The sequence below is a fragment of the Harpia harpyja genome, chromosome 19 (genome assembly GCF_026419915.1).
Source record: "Harpia harpyja isolate bHarHar1 chromosome 19, bHarHar1 primary haplotype, whole genome shotgun sequence".
NCBI classification, from domain to species: domain Eukaryota; kingdom Metazoa; phylum Chordata; class Aves; order Accipitriformes; family Accipitridae; genus Harpia; species Harpia harpyja.
Window position 1 is genome coordinate 19,001,523 of NC_068958.1, and position 16,985 is coordinate 19,018,507.

The window sequence follows — 16,985 nt, forward strand, 5'->3', positions numbered from 1 at the left end:
GACATGTTCCTAAAGCTTCGCCTTGCCTCAGGCAAGTATTGTTCCATTAGCATAAGCAAGGGAAGGCATGCTGAAAGCTGATGCTTCTGAAGTCATCACTCAGCTGTTCTTCCCAAACCCAGGTTGATGGAGCTGTCTAGAAAACAGTACAATTAGGAAAGTGAAGTGGGAGGGAAGGGGGGGAGGAAAAAAAAAAAGCATGAGCCTGTAAGGAGGTTAACAAGTTTAATTTCTTTTCATGGTTCATAGAACCAATAAATGCATGAGTGGAAATATACTGCAACAAAGTTCCAATACTGCCTAAAACTCAAATTCAAGTTCAGACTTGCACATTACCCACCTGTACATACAGTAGTCCCCTGTGAGCACACTTCTTACTAAACATAAAAGATGCTGAGGCCGTGTGCTCTTCCTAGGGTAGTGGTGTTGTAGTTACACAAAGGATTAAGATGGCTCTCATCATAACACAGAAAGAGTCCTTAAATAAAAGGCTCTAAAACGTAAACTTTGCTAATCATCATCAGTGGAGATAGGGGAGTTTTTGTCCTCCCACGTGTATGCCTCATAGAAAGGACATAGATTTTGTTTTACAGTACTTTTTCCTGGTACTTCAAAACAAACAATGGAAGTGCTTTAATTCTTAAACAAAACCAGTTGACTTAAGGGCTGGAGTAAGAAATTTGCTGTAAACAACCTGGCCCCAGCTCTGTTCAGTCTGCACATGTGGGAGGGAACAGTAAGGAGTTGTGTAACACAGCAAGTAGGCACCACCTCTGAGAAAACCCTTTACACCTTACTCATTTCCCAAGCTGGCTGGAGATGAAGGTGGACACATACTCAAACAAAAAGTAATGAAAATTTGAAAGCGAAGAAAGAAACCTCCCATTTTCAAGCAATTAGTGAATAAAAAGAATACCATTGCATTCCACCTAAGGCAAGCATTCTTGTATTTCTTGCTTCACACAGGAAGAGGGAGCAAGCACAGAAGCACAAAGGTTTGACAAAGCAAAGTTCAACTTTTGCTTGTGTAGGCTTTGTGCAGTTCGTAATGGTACTTACAGTGAGCTGTTCGCATACAGGTTTGTTTCACAGCAAGCCTAGATATGTAGATGCTTTGTTACCTCCTTTCTCTCTTGCCGTGAGAGCTGCTCATAGCAAAAGTCCTACTTACTACGGAAGGTAACTTGCATTTCAGAACTCCTGCTTTTACTTCTGAATTCTATGCACGAGGCAGTATTGGTGAAGGAAATGCCCACTGACGCTTAAAAAGTTAAAGTGCATTTTCCTCTCAAGAACAGGCCTGACAGGCTGCTCTAGTACATTTTCCATCACAGGCAGCACCACAAATCTGTCCTGTCAAAGGCTGCGTCAAGCAGCGGATGGGTCACAGAATATGCTCCAGAGAAAACAGCCAGGTTGTCTAACAGGAATGAGGAGGAGTAATCCTCTCCCATGGAGAAAGGAGAACAACTGGCAGAAGTCACAGCATCCAAACATCAGAGCTAGCCCAGGCTAAGTGGGTGGTGAGCGTGAAACCTCCTGCAGCTTAGCTCCCATATGCTTCTGCCAAAGGCAAGTACTCCTCCTTTTAATTCATTTGTGGCTGCCTGCTTCCAGAGGTTCTAGAAGGAAGGTCAGGCTTTCGCTGCTGCTGTCATTACCTGGTTGTAGGCACTGGTCAGTCAGATCTTGGCAGAAATACTGGACTCGGGAAGTACAGCCTGCCCCAAGGCTGTCTGTTCAAACCTAGTGTACAAGGACTAATTCCAATAAATGTTATTCAAAGCTACCTTCAGTCTAATGGAGTCAAACACAGAATTAAGATGATGATCTTAAAAGTGACAGTTGTTTTAGTCACCGTCCCTCTCTTGCATACCTTCTTTTTTCAAAGTGAAAGCTAACAGCCACAAGGAATTCACTCTTGGCTCCCTGCAAACCACAGACAGCAGTGCCTCCACATCTAGCCTAACACTGTAAATATGTCCCCGTTTCCCCTAGAGCTAAAGAAGAACTAAAATGATCTCAGGAGTGTCTGTTAAGGGGAAGTGTTTGACAGCTCCAGACCTGGGCAAAGGGACAAGTATATAGGAGCACAGTAGGAAAACAAACTTAACTCCCAACTTAATTACTTTCTTTTGTGTAGTTTCCAGGCCTCAACTCATCATGGCTTGTAAAGCAGAGGCTGCTCCTTGCATAGTGAGCAGGATTAAAATCTTGTATTACTTTAGCTAAACTAATTTCAGTGGAGTAATGCTTACATAGAAAAAACCCAGAAAAAATCCATTAAAATTTTGGGGAGTGTGTTCAGCTAAGAAACACAGTAAGAGTTACCTAACCTTTATAGACAAGTGAAGTTTTCATCTGATTAATAAAGGAGCATCGCATATAATCTGTCACTTTTCCTAGCACTTAGTGTGTGGCAATCGCTACCTGTTTTACATGCACTAAGAAGCCTGTGCATCAGAAATGGTACATTTACACAAACACAAAATGCATCTGGAAAAATCCAAATCAAAGTTTGAAATAAGATAAAAATCCAACAAACTCTGCACACAGTAAAGATGCCGTGTATAACGGGGAGGGAATGGGTGTTCATCCGTAACACAGAAGGGACTGAAAGTCACACCCTTCTCTATCAGAACAACTTCTCCGCTGGAACAGCTTCTCCCTTCAGAACTGTCCCTTATGGCTGCTTCTTTCTTCAGCACATTGACCGTGTATTACCCAGACTAGTAGAGCAAAGAAACCACCTTCCAGTTTGTCTTCCGGAGTGAATTTGATTCTTGCAATTCATAAATGACATTTCCTTTTTTACTTCTTAAAATTAGTGTTTACTTCTTATTTTACTAGGATTTTCTTTTTTCCCTTCACACTTGTAGACACTATTTCTTTATAAATTCAGTCACTGACCACAGAGACTTCTTCCTCTTCAGGGAAGGAGCTCCAGAAAAGGTGAGAATACAAACTATGCTCAACCCAGCAGCTACTGTTGCATCTCCACCCCATAGTGAGCAGTTAATAGTGCCAGCCTCCACCCAAGGGGGCCTGGTCAGCACTCTTTTCCTGATCCACATACCAACGTCCCTGTTAAAAGACATTTAAGACCGGGCAAGAGCTTAGTGCCGATAAAAAAATACATGACCATGTAGGAACAGACAGCTTTTTCCTTGGGTGGCCAGTACTGCCCTCCTTCTCTCCACCGGTGAAACTCTGGCATACAATGGTTTGAGGACAGTGTGCATCCCAAAGAAAATGCACAGGTCATCTCATCCTGTGACTTTAACCAATTCCCTTCACCCCTGTTCTTTGACAGTAAATTTAACAAAGTTTAATCAGTGCTTTGTAACGAAATAAATTAATGCCTTTGTGTTTCTGCATCAATAAAGCCAAACATTGCGGGATTAAGTAAGAATGAACTAGACTAAGTCTAATACACTACCAATTCTGTCTTGACACAACAAATTATTGGTGGAAAAAAGGAGTCTGAAGGAATTTCTTTACTTTCTTGACCCTGTTCTTGAGGGGGGGAAATCCCTTCCGCATCTCCCACACCCACCAACCTCCTATGTTTCTGTTTGTCATGCGATAGTACACATGCTTTCACATCAGAGCTCTGAGCAATGTTTTCTGCCATACCTATTCTCTGCCACTCCTGATGTGGTGAAGTAACTACTCTTCTTTTTCTGTGTTCTTTGGCATGCATGACTGGGCAAGAACGCAACAAGGAAGGTTGAAAGAAGCAGAAACCCCAACACAGACCATCTCTAGATGTTACTGTGAAAGGTGAAGGCTGAAAGCGCACTGTCACTACCAACCATGGATGAAGGGACAGGGGGGTGTCCCCCTCAACTTCTGACCTTTTGCTTGTAGGCTGACCACTGCCCTGGTTCAGTGACAGAGGCAGCACCATACTGCCAGGACAGAGGAATGTGGCTGCAGACAGATAACTCCTCCTTGTTCCTTCCCTGTTGCTCAGCCAGGCCTTCCTTCCTTTCCCCCTCTTTCAAGCTCATTTTACAATCACAGTTGGTTTCCATTCTTTGAGGCAATCAGTCTCCAGGAGGTTGACCTGTTTAGCAGCAATATAATCAAACTAGCCGCCTTAGTGCTGGTGGTGGTCTCCACTCCTCCTGAGCAGCTGCAGCCTGCGCCTTCACCGTCAAAGCTGGAAGAGGGGATTGTATTTCCTAATTTCCTGCAGAAGGCGAGCCTTGTCCATGTTGGCTTCTGCAAGGGCTATTTTCATGGTCTGAAGCTCCCTTTGCAACTCTGGCACTTCCTTTAACTACAAGAGACAAACAGAGTAAAAACAAACCAGGGGTTTCCAAAGGTAAGCAGCAGGGCACATCTGACTACACCAATCTGCTCAAAGAAGAAAACCAAAGCAGGAGCTTTTGAGATTAATTACACTACATGACACAACCACACAAAGCTCACTGACAACGTGACCCACTTTGATTTGCAGGAGTAAGTACTTGGAACTGGTGCCTGCTGACTTCCATACCTGTCATTAGAGTCAGCTCAGACTGCCAGTGATGGCTGTCTAACAGCTATTTTCTCCCAAGACATTCCCTTGACAATTCTAGGCATAGAACAGAACTTGCAGTGGGCAAGGTTTTTTTTCCTGCAAAGCAGCTAGCTGATTCTGGCTGCCGATGACTATACAAAGAAAGCAGGAAAAAAAAAAAAAAAAAGAAAAAAAATTGGTCTCCAAGCTGCATTCCTTTTTTATAAGGGGTCCTCATACACCTATAAAATTTGTTAAAATTAAGATGATAGCTGGAACAAGCAGATGCCTGGCATTCCTATTTCTTGTCTCCATGAACAAAGTTAATTCTGTCCTCAAACAATGCCAGTGAGATCCCACTGCAGTTTCATGGCACAGGACAGTTTTTTTCCTTGGGCTCTCAGAAATATTTTTACTGAAGAATTTAGCATTTGCATTTGTTCCTATTAAGTTCATCCTATTAACATCAGAAAATAAACTGAAGCTAAGCTACTGTGATGCTTATATGCTCTGGTTGGTCAGGGCCCTGTTTCACAAGATGCTATGAATGGGAAGAAGGGAAAGTCTCTGCACTAAATGGAAAAGAGAAAGATGAGAAATGAAGTGACGTGTCACCAACTAATGAACAGAATCCAAAGTCCCAGCCCAGTTCTGTATCTAGTCAGCCACATTGCTCCCTTATGTATTCTTCCATAGCAAGTGATCAATTTATCAAGTAGACCTGGCATCAAACAGGAAGTATAATTAGAGAACACTACATATTTAAAAATAAACCAGTCATCTGAATTCCAGACTTATGGATCAAAATGGAAAGAAAGTTCAAACTGAATAGCAGCTTTAAGCAACCTGAAACTCCCTGGCTGTAAGACTTACTCCCCTCTGATAAAACATCTCTCTCTTTGTGAGAACCTCCTGATTTCTGTTTTTCTAACACAGAACTGGACACAGTAGGAAGATGGAGCAATCAAAAAAAAAAAACCAAACAAACCCAGATTTCTGAAAGGGAACAAGAGAGTTTATGCTGGGCAAGGTATCCTTACTTCTCAGAATGCCTGTAAAAGCAGCTACAGGCTGCTTTTTGTGTGCACTCCCTATCTGCAACACACCACACCTACCAGTAACTGCAAACACACGAAGACAAAAGACTTAATTTTCCAGCCTACTGCCAGCTATCTAGGTGTCCAGACAGCAACAGGCAGCAGTGACTCACCTGCAGCCCATGTGTTCCTGCTGCTGGGGCTGCCAAGACACACTCCACTGGGGCCTTCTGTTCCTGAAGAACTGACACAGGTTTTTCCTGTTTCGGTGAGCCCTTCCCTTGCGGAGCTGGAAAGAAGCATGGAAAACATTCAGGTGTGGACATTTATACAACAGCGTTCTCAGGACAAAAAGAATAACTTTAACTTTTTTCCTTTTTTCTTTTCCTTTTTTAAAGAGGGGAAAAAATAATCTCATTCCCATTTTAAAATGGAGAAACTAAAGCAAGGGAAGAGCAGTCCTCTGTGATTGTGTGAGCTCAAGCAAACATCAGGCATGAATTCAGGCTGCCAGTTCATTGTTTTAGGTATTAACCTGTTCTGCCTGAGGTATCAAATTTGCTGTCCAAACAAAACAACAAAAGCAGCAAGAATCAGAGAGGCACGAATGCACACATCCAGAGATTAACACGGCGGAGCAGCCAAAGGACCTGGATGCTTGCACTGAAGACAGAAGATTATACGGTAGAAGTAACTGCAGAGAACAGAAGTAGGGACTGCTCACACACCAGAGCCCACCCTTCCCAGCAGCAACCATCACGTTTCAGTTCCAGTCTCCGCCAGCACCAGGCACAGCAGAGCACTCTACCTCCAGCACAGCCTAGGGGGTGCCAGGGGAGAATGTAACAAGTTTCCTGATGTTGCTGACCTGTTAGATAGAACACCCCATCATCTCTGCGCTTCACAATTACGTGATCTACTGCCAAGGTGATAGGAACAGGGCCGGGGGAGGTAGGATATACCCGGGGGCTGTCATCCTGGAAAAAAACAAAGCAGAGAAAAGATTAACTGGTGTGAGAGCTCTGGCAACTCTGCAAAGGATTCCCCTTCCCCCCAGCCTTCACAGGAGTAGCGTTACTGATTGGCAGCACTGCCAGAACTCACCAAGGTCACCCACCATATGGAAAAGCTTGGCTTTATATACAAGGCTGCATGTGAGTCTTAATCTGTGTAGAAAACACTCCCACAGATCAGAACCAAGTTCTGTCATAACCATAATAAAGGTTGAGGAGAGGCCTATTACCATCAGCCTGAAGGCTGCTCTCACAGTTATCATCCTACAAATGCCAGATCCAAATCCCTAGCCAATATTCCTTAACCAAAAAAAGCCAATATCCCTTAGTCTGGAGATTTTCATGCTGCTGTGCAGCAACACAGGTTCCTGTTTGTCAGTGGAGCCAAAGCATTGCTTTCAAAAAGGTTTAATCAAGAACTTCTGTCAGTACCCCCCTCCTTAATATCAACCAGCTCTTACATAATGTTTTTCATCTGTAATTTGCTAAATGTTTACAGAAAAGGTTAAATATTTCCCATTTCACACAAGCACTTGGAGAAAGAGGTATTTAACTCTTTCCCTTGAGTCTGCAGAACAGGTCATCAACAAAGCTGGGGAGAGAATCTGAATGTCAGGCTCCCATTTCTCCACAGTCTGATCACTCAACAATTCCATTGTGTTACTTGTTCATCCCTAAGGCATTTTTTAGAAGCAAAATAAAACAGTATCAGGAAAACAGGACCTCTACAGAAGCCCGTAGCAATTCCACAGCATCCTTTCCCAAGCAGAATCTTGCGAGTGAGCTCTGCCCAGATAACCATCCTGGGGGAAATCTCTGGTTCCCCATACACTCACCTTCAATGTGATTTTGGTATCCACAACTTCTATCTCCATGGGGATCACCTCTGGAATTATTTCATCCTCAAGAAAGGGGCCAAGGTTGGTAATGAAGGACATGAAGAGCTCTGCTGTGTAACTGTGGACCAGCATATGAAGGAAGCCATTCTGAACAGCGAGTGGTGAATGCACAGCAGCATTAGGTCCTACTTCAAGACGTAAGCACACTTCTGGCTGGGTCTTATTAGCTTCAGGGACTACACCTGGATCTCCTAGAGCTATGGCAGAAAGATCTCATTGCAGAAGATGGCATCAGTAATAAGGTATAAAATCAAAGTAAGCATCTTGAAAAGCCCTTTGCTGTCAGATGCCAAATGGAGTCAAGTTCATAATGACAGCAGTCTGAAATCATCCTTCACAGGAAATGAATCCAAATTTCAAACGGCCAACAGTCCACATCACAGGAACTAACACCAGAACTAGACCGTTTAAGCTCCCAGACGCATGCCTCTCTCTCACCATCTCAGCACACTTGAAAATTAGCCTTCATTTTGCATGTACACGAGTTGACCAAACTCACCACTCCGCTCTCCAGAGCTGATCATCTTTCCACCGTCCTCAACACTACCTAATCTTGTATTCCCCTTTGCCCCCTCGTGGCCATAGGCAGTACTGTTAAGGGAAGGATCAACAGTCCCAAGAACTGCTCATGCTTTCACTTCAAGTTTTGGGTTGTAGTTGCTTTTGGTTTCGTTTTTTTTGGAGCTGCGTTGGTTTGTGGGTTTTTTCGGTTGGTTTTGGTTTGGTTTTTACCTTTTTCTTTAATTCAAATTTATCCCTGGGGAAGTACCCTAGCCCAGATGCATTACTCTCAGGGCAGGAGTAACTTCAGGGTTTCCCTAGATAGCTTTATTCACTCTTTTAATTAATCTTATGCATCCTAACAGCAATTAAAAAAATCCCAGTCAATGATTACTAGGCACCATACAGCTTGACTGTGTAGGCACTTTGGAAACATCTTTCAAATACCAGATTTGAACCACTGACAGAAAGATTCTTAGCATTCACATTCCCTCACACACAAGTCAGATTCAATCCTAAATACAGTAAACATTAACACTGAAGTACCAGTTAAAATGCAATATTCCTTGAGGGTGGCCGGTATAAAAAGCTATTTATAAAAGTGCAGCTATAGAAGCAGCAGGCTCCAAAAGCAGTGACTTACCCAGATAGCCACGGAGATACTGCCACATTCCGACGTTGTTCAGTTGCTCAGGAACCACGTTCATTACTTGTAAAGCAACAGACAAATCATCACCTCGTGCCTCTATTCCACAGTTCACGTCATTCATCTTCAACACGAGGACAGACACCTAAACCAGCAGGTAACAAGCTCACTTATTAAAACAAACACAACCACAGGGTTCACTTCCAGATTCACTTAGACACAATATTACAGTGAAAAGGAACAGAACTCTGACCAGCTGAAGGCTGGGGTCTTCACTCTGTGAAGTCGAGCTGTTTATTTCAGGAGACACTCCACCCTCATCCTCTGCCATCAGGCTTGCTCTACTGCCTGTGTCATTGTGGACCTGAGGAAGATGCCCTGAAGGAAGAGGGTCCAGGCTGGGCTCTGAAATGGAAAGAACAACTTGATCCTATTTCTTTTTCTGGTTTAAGTCCTGATCTCAGTATCTGCCTGAACCTCATTCCTTATCAGCCTATACCATCCTCTAGGGAACTCTCTCCAGCTCCTCAGATGAATTTAAGCAATAGAGCTGAAGTAAAAGATGTCCAATGAAATGCTCAGTGTACCCTACTTCCAACCAGCCCTTACTAAACCATTCCTAAATGCTATGTACCATCCACCCACCTGCCCACACTTACAGTCCTTGCTCTAGTATGGCCAAATGCCTTAGAACACCACTGTGATGTGCAGGGGTCACCCTCCCCACTCATTTATACTCCTCATCTCAAAGAAAAGGCACCTATAAAAGCAGAAACAGCCATTGTGGGTGAACTACTCATGACCTTCAAAAAGAAGGAGTGGCACAAGTGAATTCCATACAAACACAGCAACTCAGTTACGCATGGCAGAAAATTGTTCACTGGTGTGAATAAGAGTTGGGGAGAGGGTAAATCTAAGCGCTTGTTACCAGAGTCTGTGAGCATCACAAAGCCGTCGCTGCCATCGCTGTCCACAGACAGCCCATCCTCAGGACCGCTCCCATCCACAGATGTGGTGTCAAAGGAATGTTGGGATGCTGTCCTCTTCATGGAGAAGAAACGCATTCGGCTGCTGCCACCCCCGCCTGGAGTCACTGCTCCCTCTTCTGCTTTGGGCACAGAATCCCTACCAAAAAAAAAAAAAGTGATAAAGGTAAACAGCTTAGCCTCCAGATTATACAGATATTGGGCTGGACTCTGAACACTTGCAAGTCAGACTTCAGTGTACTTAGACCAACCCCAAGAGACGAAGATCTAACCTATCTCTAATCCAAATGATATGGAAAGAAAGGGAGCAGTCAGCCTGCATTTCCCCCCTTCCCTGCAGCCTTGCTGCTGCTATTGTGAAGCACAGGAGGATGGCCCACTCACTTGACTGGGGGGAGAGAGAGCATTTTCTGCATGGTGGAGGTCATCTTCTCCCGGCTCAGGCTCAGAGCATCTTTTGTTATAGACATGGCTTCTTTGGTGAGGTCCATAGTCACGTGCAGAGCTTCTTTTGTGGCATCCTTTGTGATATGCAGTGCACTAGACAACTCCACCTCTATGTTCTTCAAAGGGATGAGTTCTGCCTGGCCATTGAGAGTGACGTGTCCTCTCCCCAAGGGCTGTGTGTCTGAGGTTGGGCTAGAAGGGAAGGCAGGAGGGCTCTGAGGATGGCTTCTGGTCTCTGCTGGTCTTTCTGCAACCAGGGCTTCCACAGCTTCATGTGCTTCCTCTACCAAAACTTTCTCCTCTACACTCTTACTGTGCGGAGCTGTACTCAGAGCTCCACCACTTGCGGATCTTGGGAGTCTCTCCAGCTGTACACTGGTTACACTGGTACCGGTATTTTCAATCCCACTGTCCTCTGGGACCTCTGAGGTACTGCATATTCCCTTCTCTGAACTGGTCTCTGATTTCAGCTCCTTCTCTTCAGCCGCCAGCCCCTCCTTGCTGTCTGAAGGTGAGAGCTCAGACTCGATAAGGCTTGTTGTGTCCGAGTCAAGGGATCTGGGTTCCAAGACAGACCCTGGTGCGGGGTTCATGAGCAGGGCCACTTCGGCGCTATGGAACATAACTCCTACACAAGCAGACATGGGATCTAAAGGAGACCCAGTCACTTCCTGGGTATCTTGGGCCAACTGCTCCTGTAGCGTTTGCAGAACTTCTTTCATCCGGAGCAGCACCAAGTATTGGTAGTGGTTGAGCCGAACTTTGACATGAACAGATGAGGACACAAGCACATGGATATCAGCAGAGGCTTCTACCTCTTTATTATCTACTCCATCATCAATTTCACAGTCAGATTCTCCCAAGACATCCATTGTTTCTGGGACCTTGTAGATGTTCTTCAGATCCTGGTCAGTCTTTGATCTTTGACAAACCCCATGTTCTCTGGAAAGGTTCTCATTCTTGGAGTGATTGCTAAAGCTGGCAGAAGGCTTGATTTTCAACTCAGCGGCTGCCAATTCCTGTCGCTTAGATATCTGAGCTTGCCCCCATCTCTTGGGAAGGCAGGCCCAAATGGAAAGGGGAAAAGGGTCAATAAAGTTAAGGGCTCTGCCCTTTGAGCTTTCAGCCCCCTCGAAGTCCAGGCAAAGGTCAGTGAAATTCATAGACCATAGATCTTCAGAGGCAGAGGTTTTGCGTAGTAGCTGGGGAAAGCCTGGATGCTTCTGAGGCCTGTCATCCACCTCATATGCATGGCGCAAGAAAAGGGTGTGGAGGAGGCTGAAATTGTCCTGAGACCTTGGGAACTTGGTGTAGCTGGAGTGGAAGAATTCTGAACCGGCAAATTTACGGAAGAGGCTCTGGAGGTCCTGACAGCTGCAGAAGGGAGCGTGGCGGGTGTTGGTGGCAGTCATCTCCGACGTGCAAATGCAGAGTCTCTGTGGACGATCTCGATGGTCAGTGACTTTCTTCTCCACAGGGATGTTAAGCTACACAGAGGAGAAAGACATTACAAGTAAAGTGGTGAAAAGGGAAATTAACAGACGCTTATCCTGGCCATTTACACAGAAGGTCAGCTGTGGAATATATAAACAATTGAGAAGTCTTGGTCTCTACTAAAATCCCAAGAGCTGGACTAGACTCTCAATTTATCCCTATCTGAAAAATTAAATAAAATTTAGAAACCAGGGAAGAGGAATCAGACAAGAGGGAATTTGAACTGAGTTTTATTTTAGGTTCTTTCGCCATCCATCGCTTATGCAGTAGCTCAACATACAACATTCACTTTGATCTTTCTCTGCAAGGACCTACTATACTTTCAGACCTTTAAGCCTCCTCACAGAACTGCTAACAAAGGTAGTCAATGACAAACACCATAGGACGTCAGTGCAGCAGACGTAGGCCCACTGGGAATGCTATGAGAGTCATAGTGGTTTCCAAAGGCCAGAAAACAACTTTTGACTACTTGAACCATCAATTTCTCCTTGAAACTGTTTTCATAAATACTGACTTGCCTGCCTATTCAGGACTGGAACTCAAGCACCCGTTTTGCTGCCCATAGATCAAAACAAAACTAACACAAGTGGTAGAGAGAAGAAAGCTAGAGAAAGGCAGAGGTTTTGTTTTCTCATTCTGGATTCCAGCTATGTCCTGGTCTCATGTTCCTTCCACAACAGGGAGGGAGGAAAGGAACACTGAAGAGTGGGAAAGGAAGAAAATGAATGGTACCTTCAGTCGGAAGCCATCCAGTCGAACATCGACATGCTCATCATGCTTGCCTGAGTCCTCCAGCTTGTAGATAGCTTTGAACTGCTCCAAGCTGCGATAAAGATCCAGACAGAAGAGGTTTATCCAGAGCACGCTTGCTGTATCCAGCGTAAGCATCAGGCCATTCAGCTGTACATACAGGTTTGGGCATGGAACTAGAATGAAACAGAATCAAGACAGATTAATAATAGCAGAAAAGGCACTCCAGGTGGTCTGCAGTTCAGTATAACCTGCACTGACAACGCCAATGCAGAGGGCTTCAACACCCACTGGAAGACGGATCTCTTGATGAAAGGGAGAAGCTGTGGTGCACCAGAGAAACAAGGTGTTCCAGGTCTCACATCAAGCCAACTGCAGAGCACCCAAAGCACCCTACAGTCCGACTCCACTGCTAATCAATAGGGCAGAACTCCAAGAGCTGGGTAGATATTAGCTCCTTCAATACATTCCTGGATACGTTACTTTGCAAGCACAACTTTGCCTCCACATTTTGCACCAGGCAAACTCTATCCCACTTTCCCACAGGAAAAAAAAAAAAAATTAGAAAGGCAAACATCAGAAAACTAAATAACAATGGACACCCAGAGAATAGTAACAGGGTTAACACACCTAAAGAATTAAGACTTGACTGATTCTTTAAGAAACTTATGAAAGAAGGTGCTAACCTTGGTGTATTACCTGGAAAGTCCTGATTGTCTGGGAAGTAATACTCTGTGAATTCAATATGGATTGCAGAAACCTGATCGGGAAGTTTGAACAATTTTCTACTACATGAAAGCAAGGTGGAGGGTTTCTTACTTTGTTGACCAGCTGTAGAAACCTGTAAACACAATGGTATGCAGTTGTGCAGAATTCAGATTTGGCAAAACAAAGTGTCCCAGTAACCCTGCAGTCTCCCGTATTCAATCCATCTCATTTACATATCAAACATACTGTGCTTTCAAGTAAAAATAAAACTTTTTTCTACCTGCTAATATTGCCAACTCCTCTCCTTTGAGGGAATTTAGTTCTTTATGTCTCCTGTCACTGCTAGTAAGAGCCATGACAATCAGAATTAGGTGATGTGATTAAACAGAACTGAAATCTATTCTAGCTTTCTTCAAGATTAACAGCATATTGGTAAGTCCATTATAGTATCTGGTACCAACTATGCTCTTGCAATGGTTACAGGGTATATGGATGTAGGGCCTCATCCAGTCTAGTGATGCTTTCTGTCCTGGGTCAGAAAGCATGACATAAGACTTATTCCTTCTCTGCCAAAAATCCATACCTGACTAACTTCTCAAATGCATGAAATCTTTTACCCTGGGCCTGCCTAACGCTTGATGCAAGTTTAGATGTGAACAGACACAGAGTGCAGAAACTCTGTGGTTATGCATGCAATTTCCTCTGAACATGAAAATTATCAGCAGTTCATACTTGGCTTGTAAGTTTTACATGCAACATAACAATGGCATTTGGGTTCTCTGGCCAGAGTTTTGGTTGTCTTAGATGACATAGTATTTGCATGATTTATTTCAATCATATCAGATTAAATTTCTCTTTAAAAAACGACATGAACATCTCCAGACACCGCTCAAATCCCTACCTGGTGAACATCCAAGTCATCCACTCGAACTACCATACAGCTGGATCGAAGCCGGTTCCAGGGAGGGTGCCGGAGTCGTGGCAAACTTGTGGGAGGTACACGGCCTTTCTCTAAGGGACTTTTATGAGGACTCAAAGAAGTATCTGTGGGGATGGAAACGCAGAACCAGCACAGTTTTACTCATCTCCTTTGCAGCGAACTTCACCATCAATACCAACACTTATGTGCTTACAGAGGAGAATTAAAAGCCACCAAATTAGGAACAGAGGGGCAGAGCTAGGCAGGAAAACAAACTTAGGGCTTTTGAAGGAAGACCACTGTGAAAGATGAGTCTGCGCTGTAGCAAAAGAACACATTCTTCAGGTAGGCTTTAAGTATTTAATTTACTCCTTATACACTCACTTACAGAGCAACTCAATAAATAAGCTAGGAAAGTGACCACTGCAGTCTGTCCGTTCTTGCTGCAGTGTTATTCCAGTATGATAGCCACTTTCCTTTGCCATTATATTTATGATTTTTAGTGTGCTATGATTTCTGCACCAAGAAATCAGCCTGCTAAATTGGGGAAAGGTAACTAGAGATATTGCTGGATGGAGCAAAATTGTTATCGTCTCGGGCTTTAGTACAAGTTTTATCAAATACCATTACCTGGTTTCCTTCTGAAGGGGGAAAGTGGAGTCCTGGCAAATGCAGGGTCCATTTCTTCATAAAGCTTCTCAATCTTGCTTTGAAATTCACTGACCAACTTCTTTGCCCACTGTCCCCGTGTTTCCATTGCTTCACTGTACCTCACCCAATGCTTGCAGGCGTCTCCTGCATGAAAGCAAACACCCTGGCTTTAAAAATCAGGTTCCTGGATACACACAACCCTCCTGTGCCCCTCAAATGTATGCAAATCTGTACAGCATTCCTCTTTATTGATATCAGATCTGGAATATGCAGTATGCAGCATACCAAGTGGTTGTGAAACAAGTGCGGGCCTTCACACAACAGAGCTTGTCCTACCAGCAAGTGTTCCAAATTCAAGTGTTGGGAAAAACGCCAATGTCACTTTTCCTTGATTCTTCAGTTGACCACAAACAGATTTTCTCCTGGGATACATCCTATAACCCTTCCAAATTGATTAGGCACATGTAAGAACCAGATCCAGAGCTTAAGCAACTGAAAAGGAATCCGAAGTTTCAACTTTACATCTTTACAACAGACCGCAACTTATTTCTTTTTGTACTTTGCCAGCAACTTGTCAGTCATCCACCGGCAGGTAAGTTAGATTAACCCTGCCCATGAGGATTCAAGTCCCAAGTCCTTTGTGTAGCTTCTCTTCCAGTCCTGCCTGAAACCATATAGCATCACTGTTCTTCAAATTCTTTTTTATCCCCCTCCTCAAGCTGGGAGGCTGCATGCTCCCCTACCTGCCCTGTGGAAAGGATAATAGTCAAAAGCCATCCTCCTGAAGGTCAGCTGCATGGCACCTCCCAGCATCCCATGCTTCAAAGCACCTGTGGAAAACAGAACAAAGAAAACCATGATCGGCTCTGCAATCCAAGTCCTGATCCAGGAGAATTCAGAACAACATTGCTTTGATTGCCACCACTGATTGATTGTTGCTGTGGCCAGTATTAGGGTACCATCTTTTAGAAAGCTGTATCAAAATGACCTAGGCAAGGAAAAGGAATGTAACTGAATGTAACAGGCCAACAGTTTATATCGTAAGAACCAGACCTAGAATCTCAAATACCAAAATGTGAGATCTCATTGCTTCCCAGTGCCCTATCAATTACACTTCCCACTACAACAACCAGCACTTGTGTTTCCAACACTAAGATGTAGATAACAGCGGCTCAAGAGACAGTGATACACAGACCAATCAAAAAATATCTGGAATAGTGATGGACGTGGGTAGGAGAATTTTTTTTTTTTAAAGGGTAGATGTGTAAAAACAAACAGAACAACTTGGATCAGAGATGGCTCTACAAGAGCAGGGGGCACATTTGCCTCAAAAGACAAAAAAGTACTTAGAAGTATATCTCAGTAGGGGAGAGCTAGAAGTAAAACAGATACTAGTTATCACAACCTTGCTTGAAAAGAACATGGTAGGCAGGGGAATGTTCTGTCAAAGGTGGCAAAGAATCCTTGTAGCTATGCTACTGTCAATGCCCTGAACGCTGTCAAAACATTTTCTCACACGTGGAGTGATCACGCTTTATTCCCATTGCTCAATACCAGATTGTTCCTAGAGCATATCCTCTACCACTTCAACCAGGTCACTGGCAACCACGACCACTGATGGACTTCCCCATGTTTGTCCCATGGAGCCAAGAAAGATTTTTCCAATACCTAGTTCAGACAGACAGAACTGATCTCTCCATCAGCCTGAACAACTGCCTGTTGCCTCACTGGGAAACAGTAAAATGAAAGATGCTTGTTTTCAGGAGGAAAATCCTCCTTCAAGACAGAAAATTGATGACTCAATGTTTTCCTCCTGCAGTGTCCTCCTGATGCTACTCTCAGTTACCTGACTCTCGAGTGTGGCTGTCATCGCAGATATGCAGATCCAAGTGTGAGATGAGGAGGTGGTACGATGACTCTTTCATATCATACTTATCAAAGTATTGACCAATGCTACTTGCATTCGGGCTGACTCCGAACGGCTGAGACCAGGACTGCTGGGTACTTGGAGCAGGCGGTGTGATCTATTAGAGAGAGACAAGCTCAGTAAGAACTAAGAGAAAGAAGAAAAAAAAAAAAGAAAAGAAAAAAAATAAGAGATGTTATAGCACAATTAAAAATAACTCATGCAATCTTCCAGCCTGCAAGGCATCAATTTATAGAAATTTAATTGGGAGTCCAGAAGTCTGGATTCTTTCCTATGTTCTCATGAGCAAAACTCTTTGTGTGTGGTTCTGCCTCCTCTACATCAAGCTACCGGTCACTTACCTTGAAATACGCTTTAAGACTCCTGGACAAAAAGGACTAAGTATCCCTGACTCCCCCTTCTATGTAATCTCACTGCACTATGTGCATAGCCCTCCTTCCCCAGAGCTTCCACCACCAGCAGCAATATTCCTCTACCCTCATCCTTGTCCCAGAAAACAT

At 44.0% G+C, this 16,985-nt stretch overlaps 1 protein-coding gene across 1 annotated transcript in view; it reads right to left on the reverse strand.

The window, feature by feature from the left end:
• Positions 1–208: 208 nt before the first annotated feature.
• BLTP3A (bridge-like lipid transfer protein family member 3A) overlaps positions 209–16,985 on the reverse strand; it is a 35,574-nt gene continuing 18,797 nt past the window's right edge. The window contains exons 8-21 of the mRNA XM_052814593.1: positions 16,405–16,582; positions 15,302–15,388; positions 14,538–14,702; positions 13,890–14,032; positions 12,980–13,121; positions 12,263–12,456; positions 9,974–11,523; positions 9,532–9,728; positions 8,857–9,008; positions 8,601–8,748; positions 7,394–7,653; positions 6,413–6,521; positions 5,718–5,833; positions 209–4,285 (exon numbers count right to left, since the gene is read on the reverse strand). Of these exons, the coding sequence (XP_052670553.1) occupies positions 4,160–4,285; positions 5,718–5,833; positions 6,413–6,521; positions 7,394–7,653; positions 8,601–8,748; positions 8,857–9,008; positions 9,532–9,728; positions 9,974–11,523; positions 12,263–12,456; positions 12,980–13,121; positions 13,890–14,032; positions 14,538–14,702; positions 15,302–15,388; positions 16,405–16,582 (3,567 nt within the window). The 3' untranslated portion in view covers positions 209–4,159. The remainder of the gene's footprint in view (positions 4,286–5,717; positions 5,834–6,412; positions 6,522–7,393; positions 7,654–8,600; positions 8,749–8,856; positions 9,009–9,531; positions 9,729–9,973; positions 11,524–12,262; positions 12,457–12,979; positions 13,122–13,889; positions 14,033–14,537; positions 14,703–15,301; positions 15,389–16,404; positions 16,583–16,985) is intronic.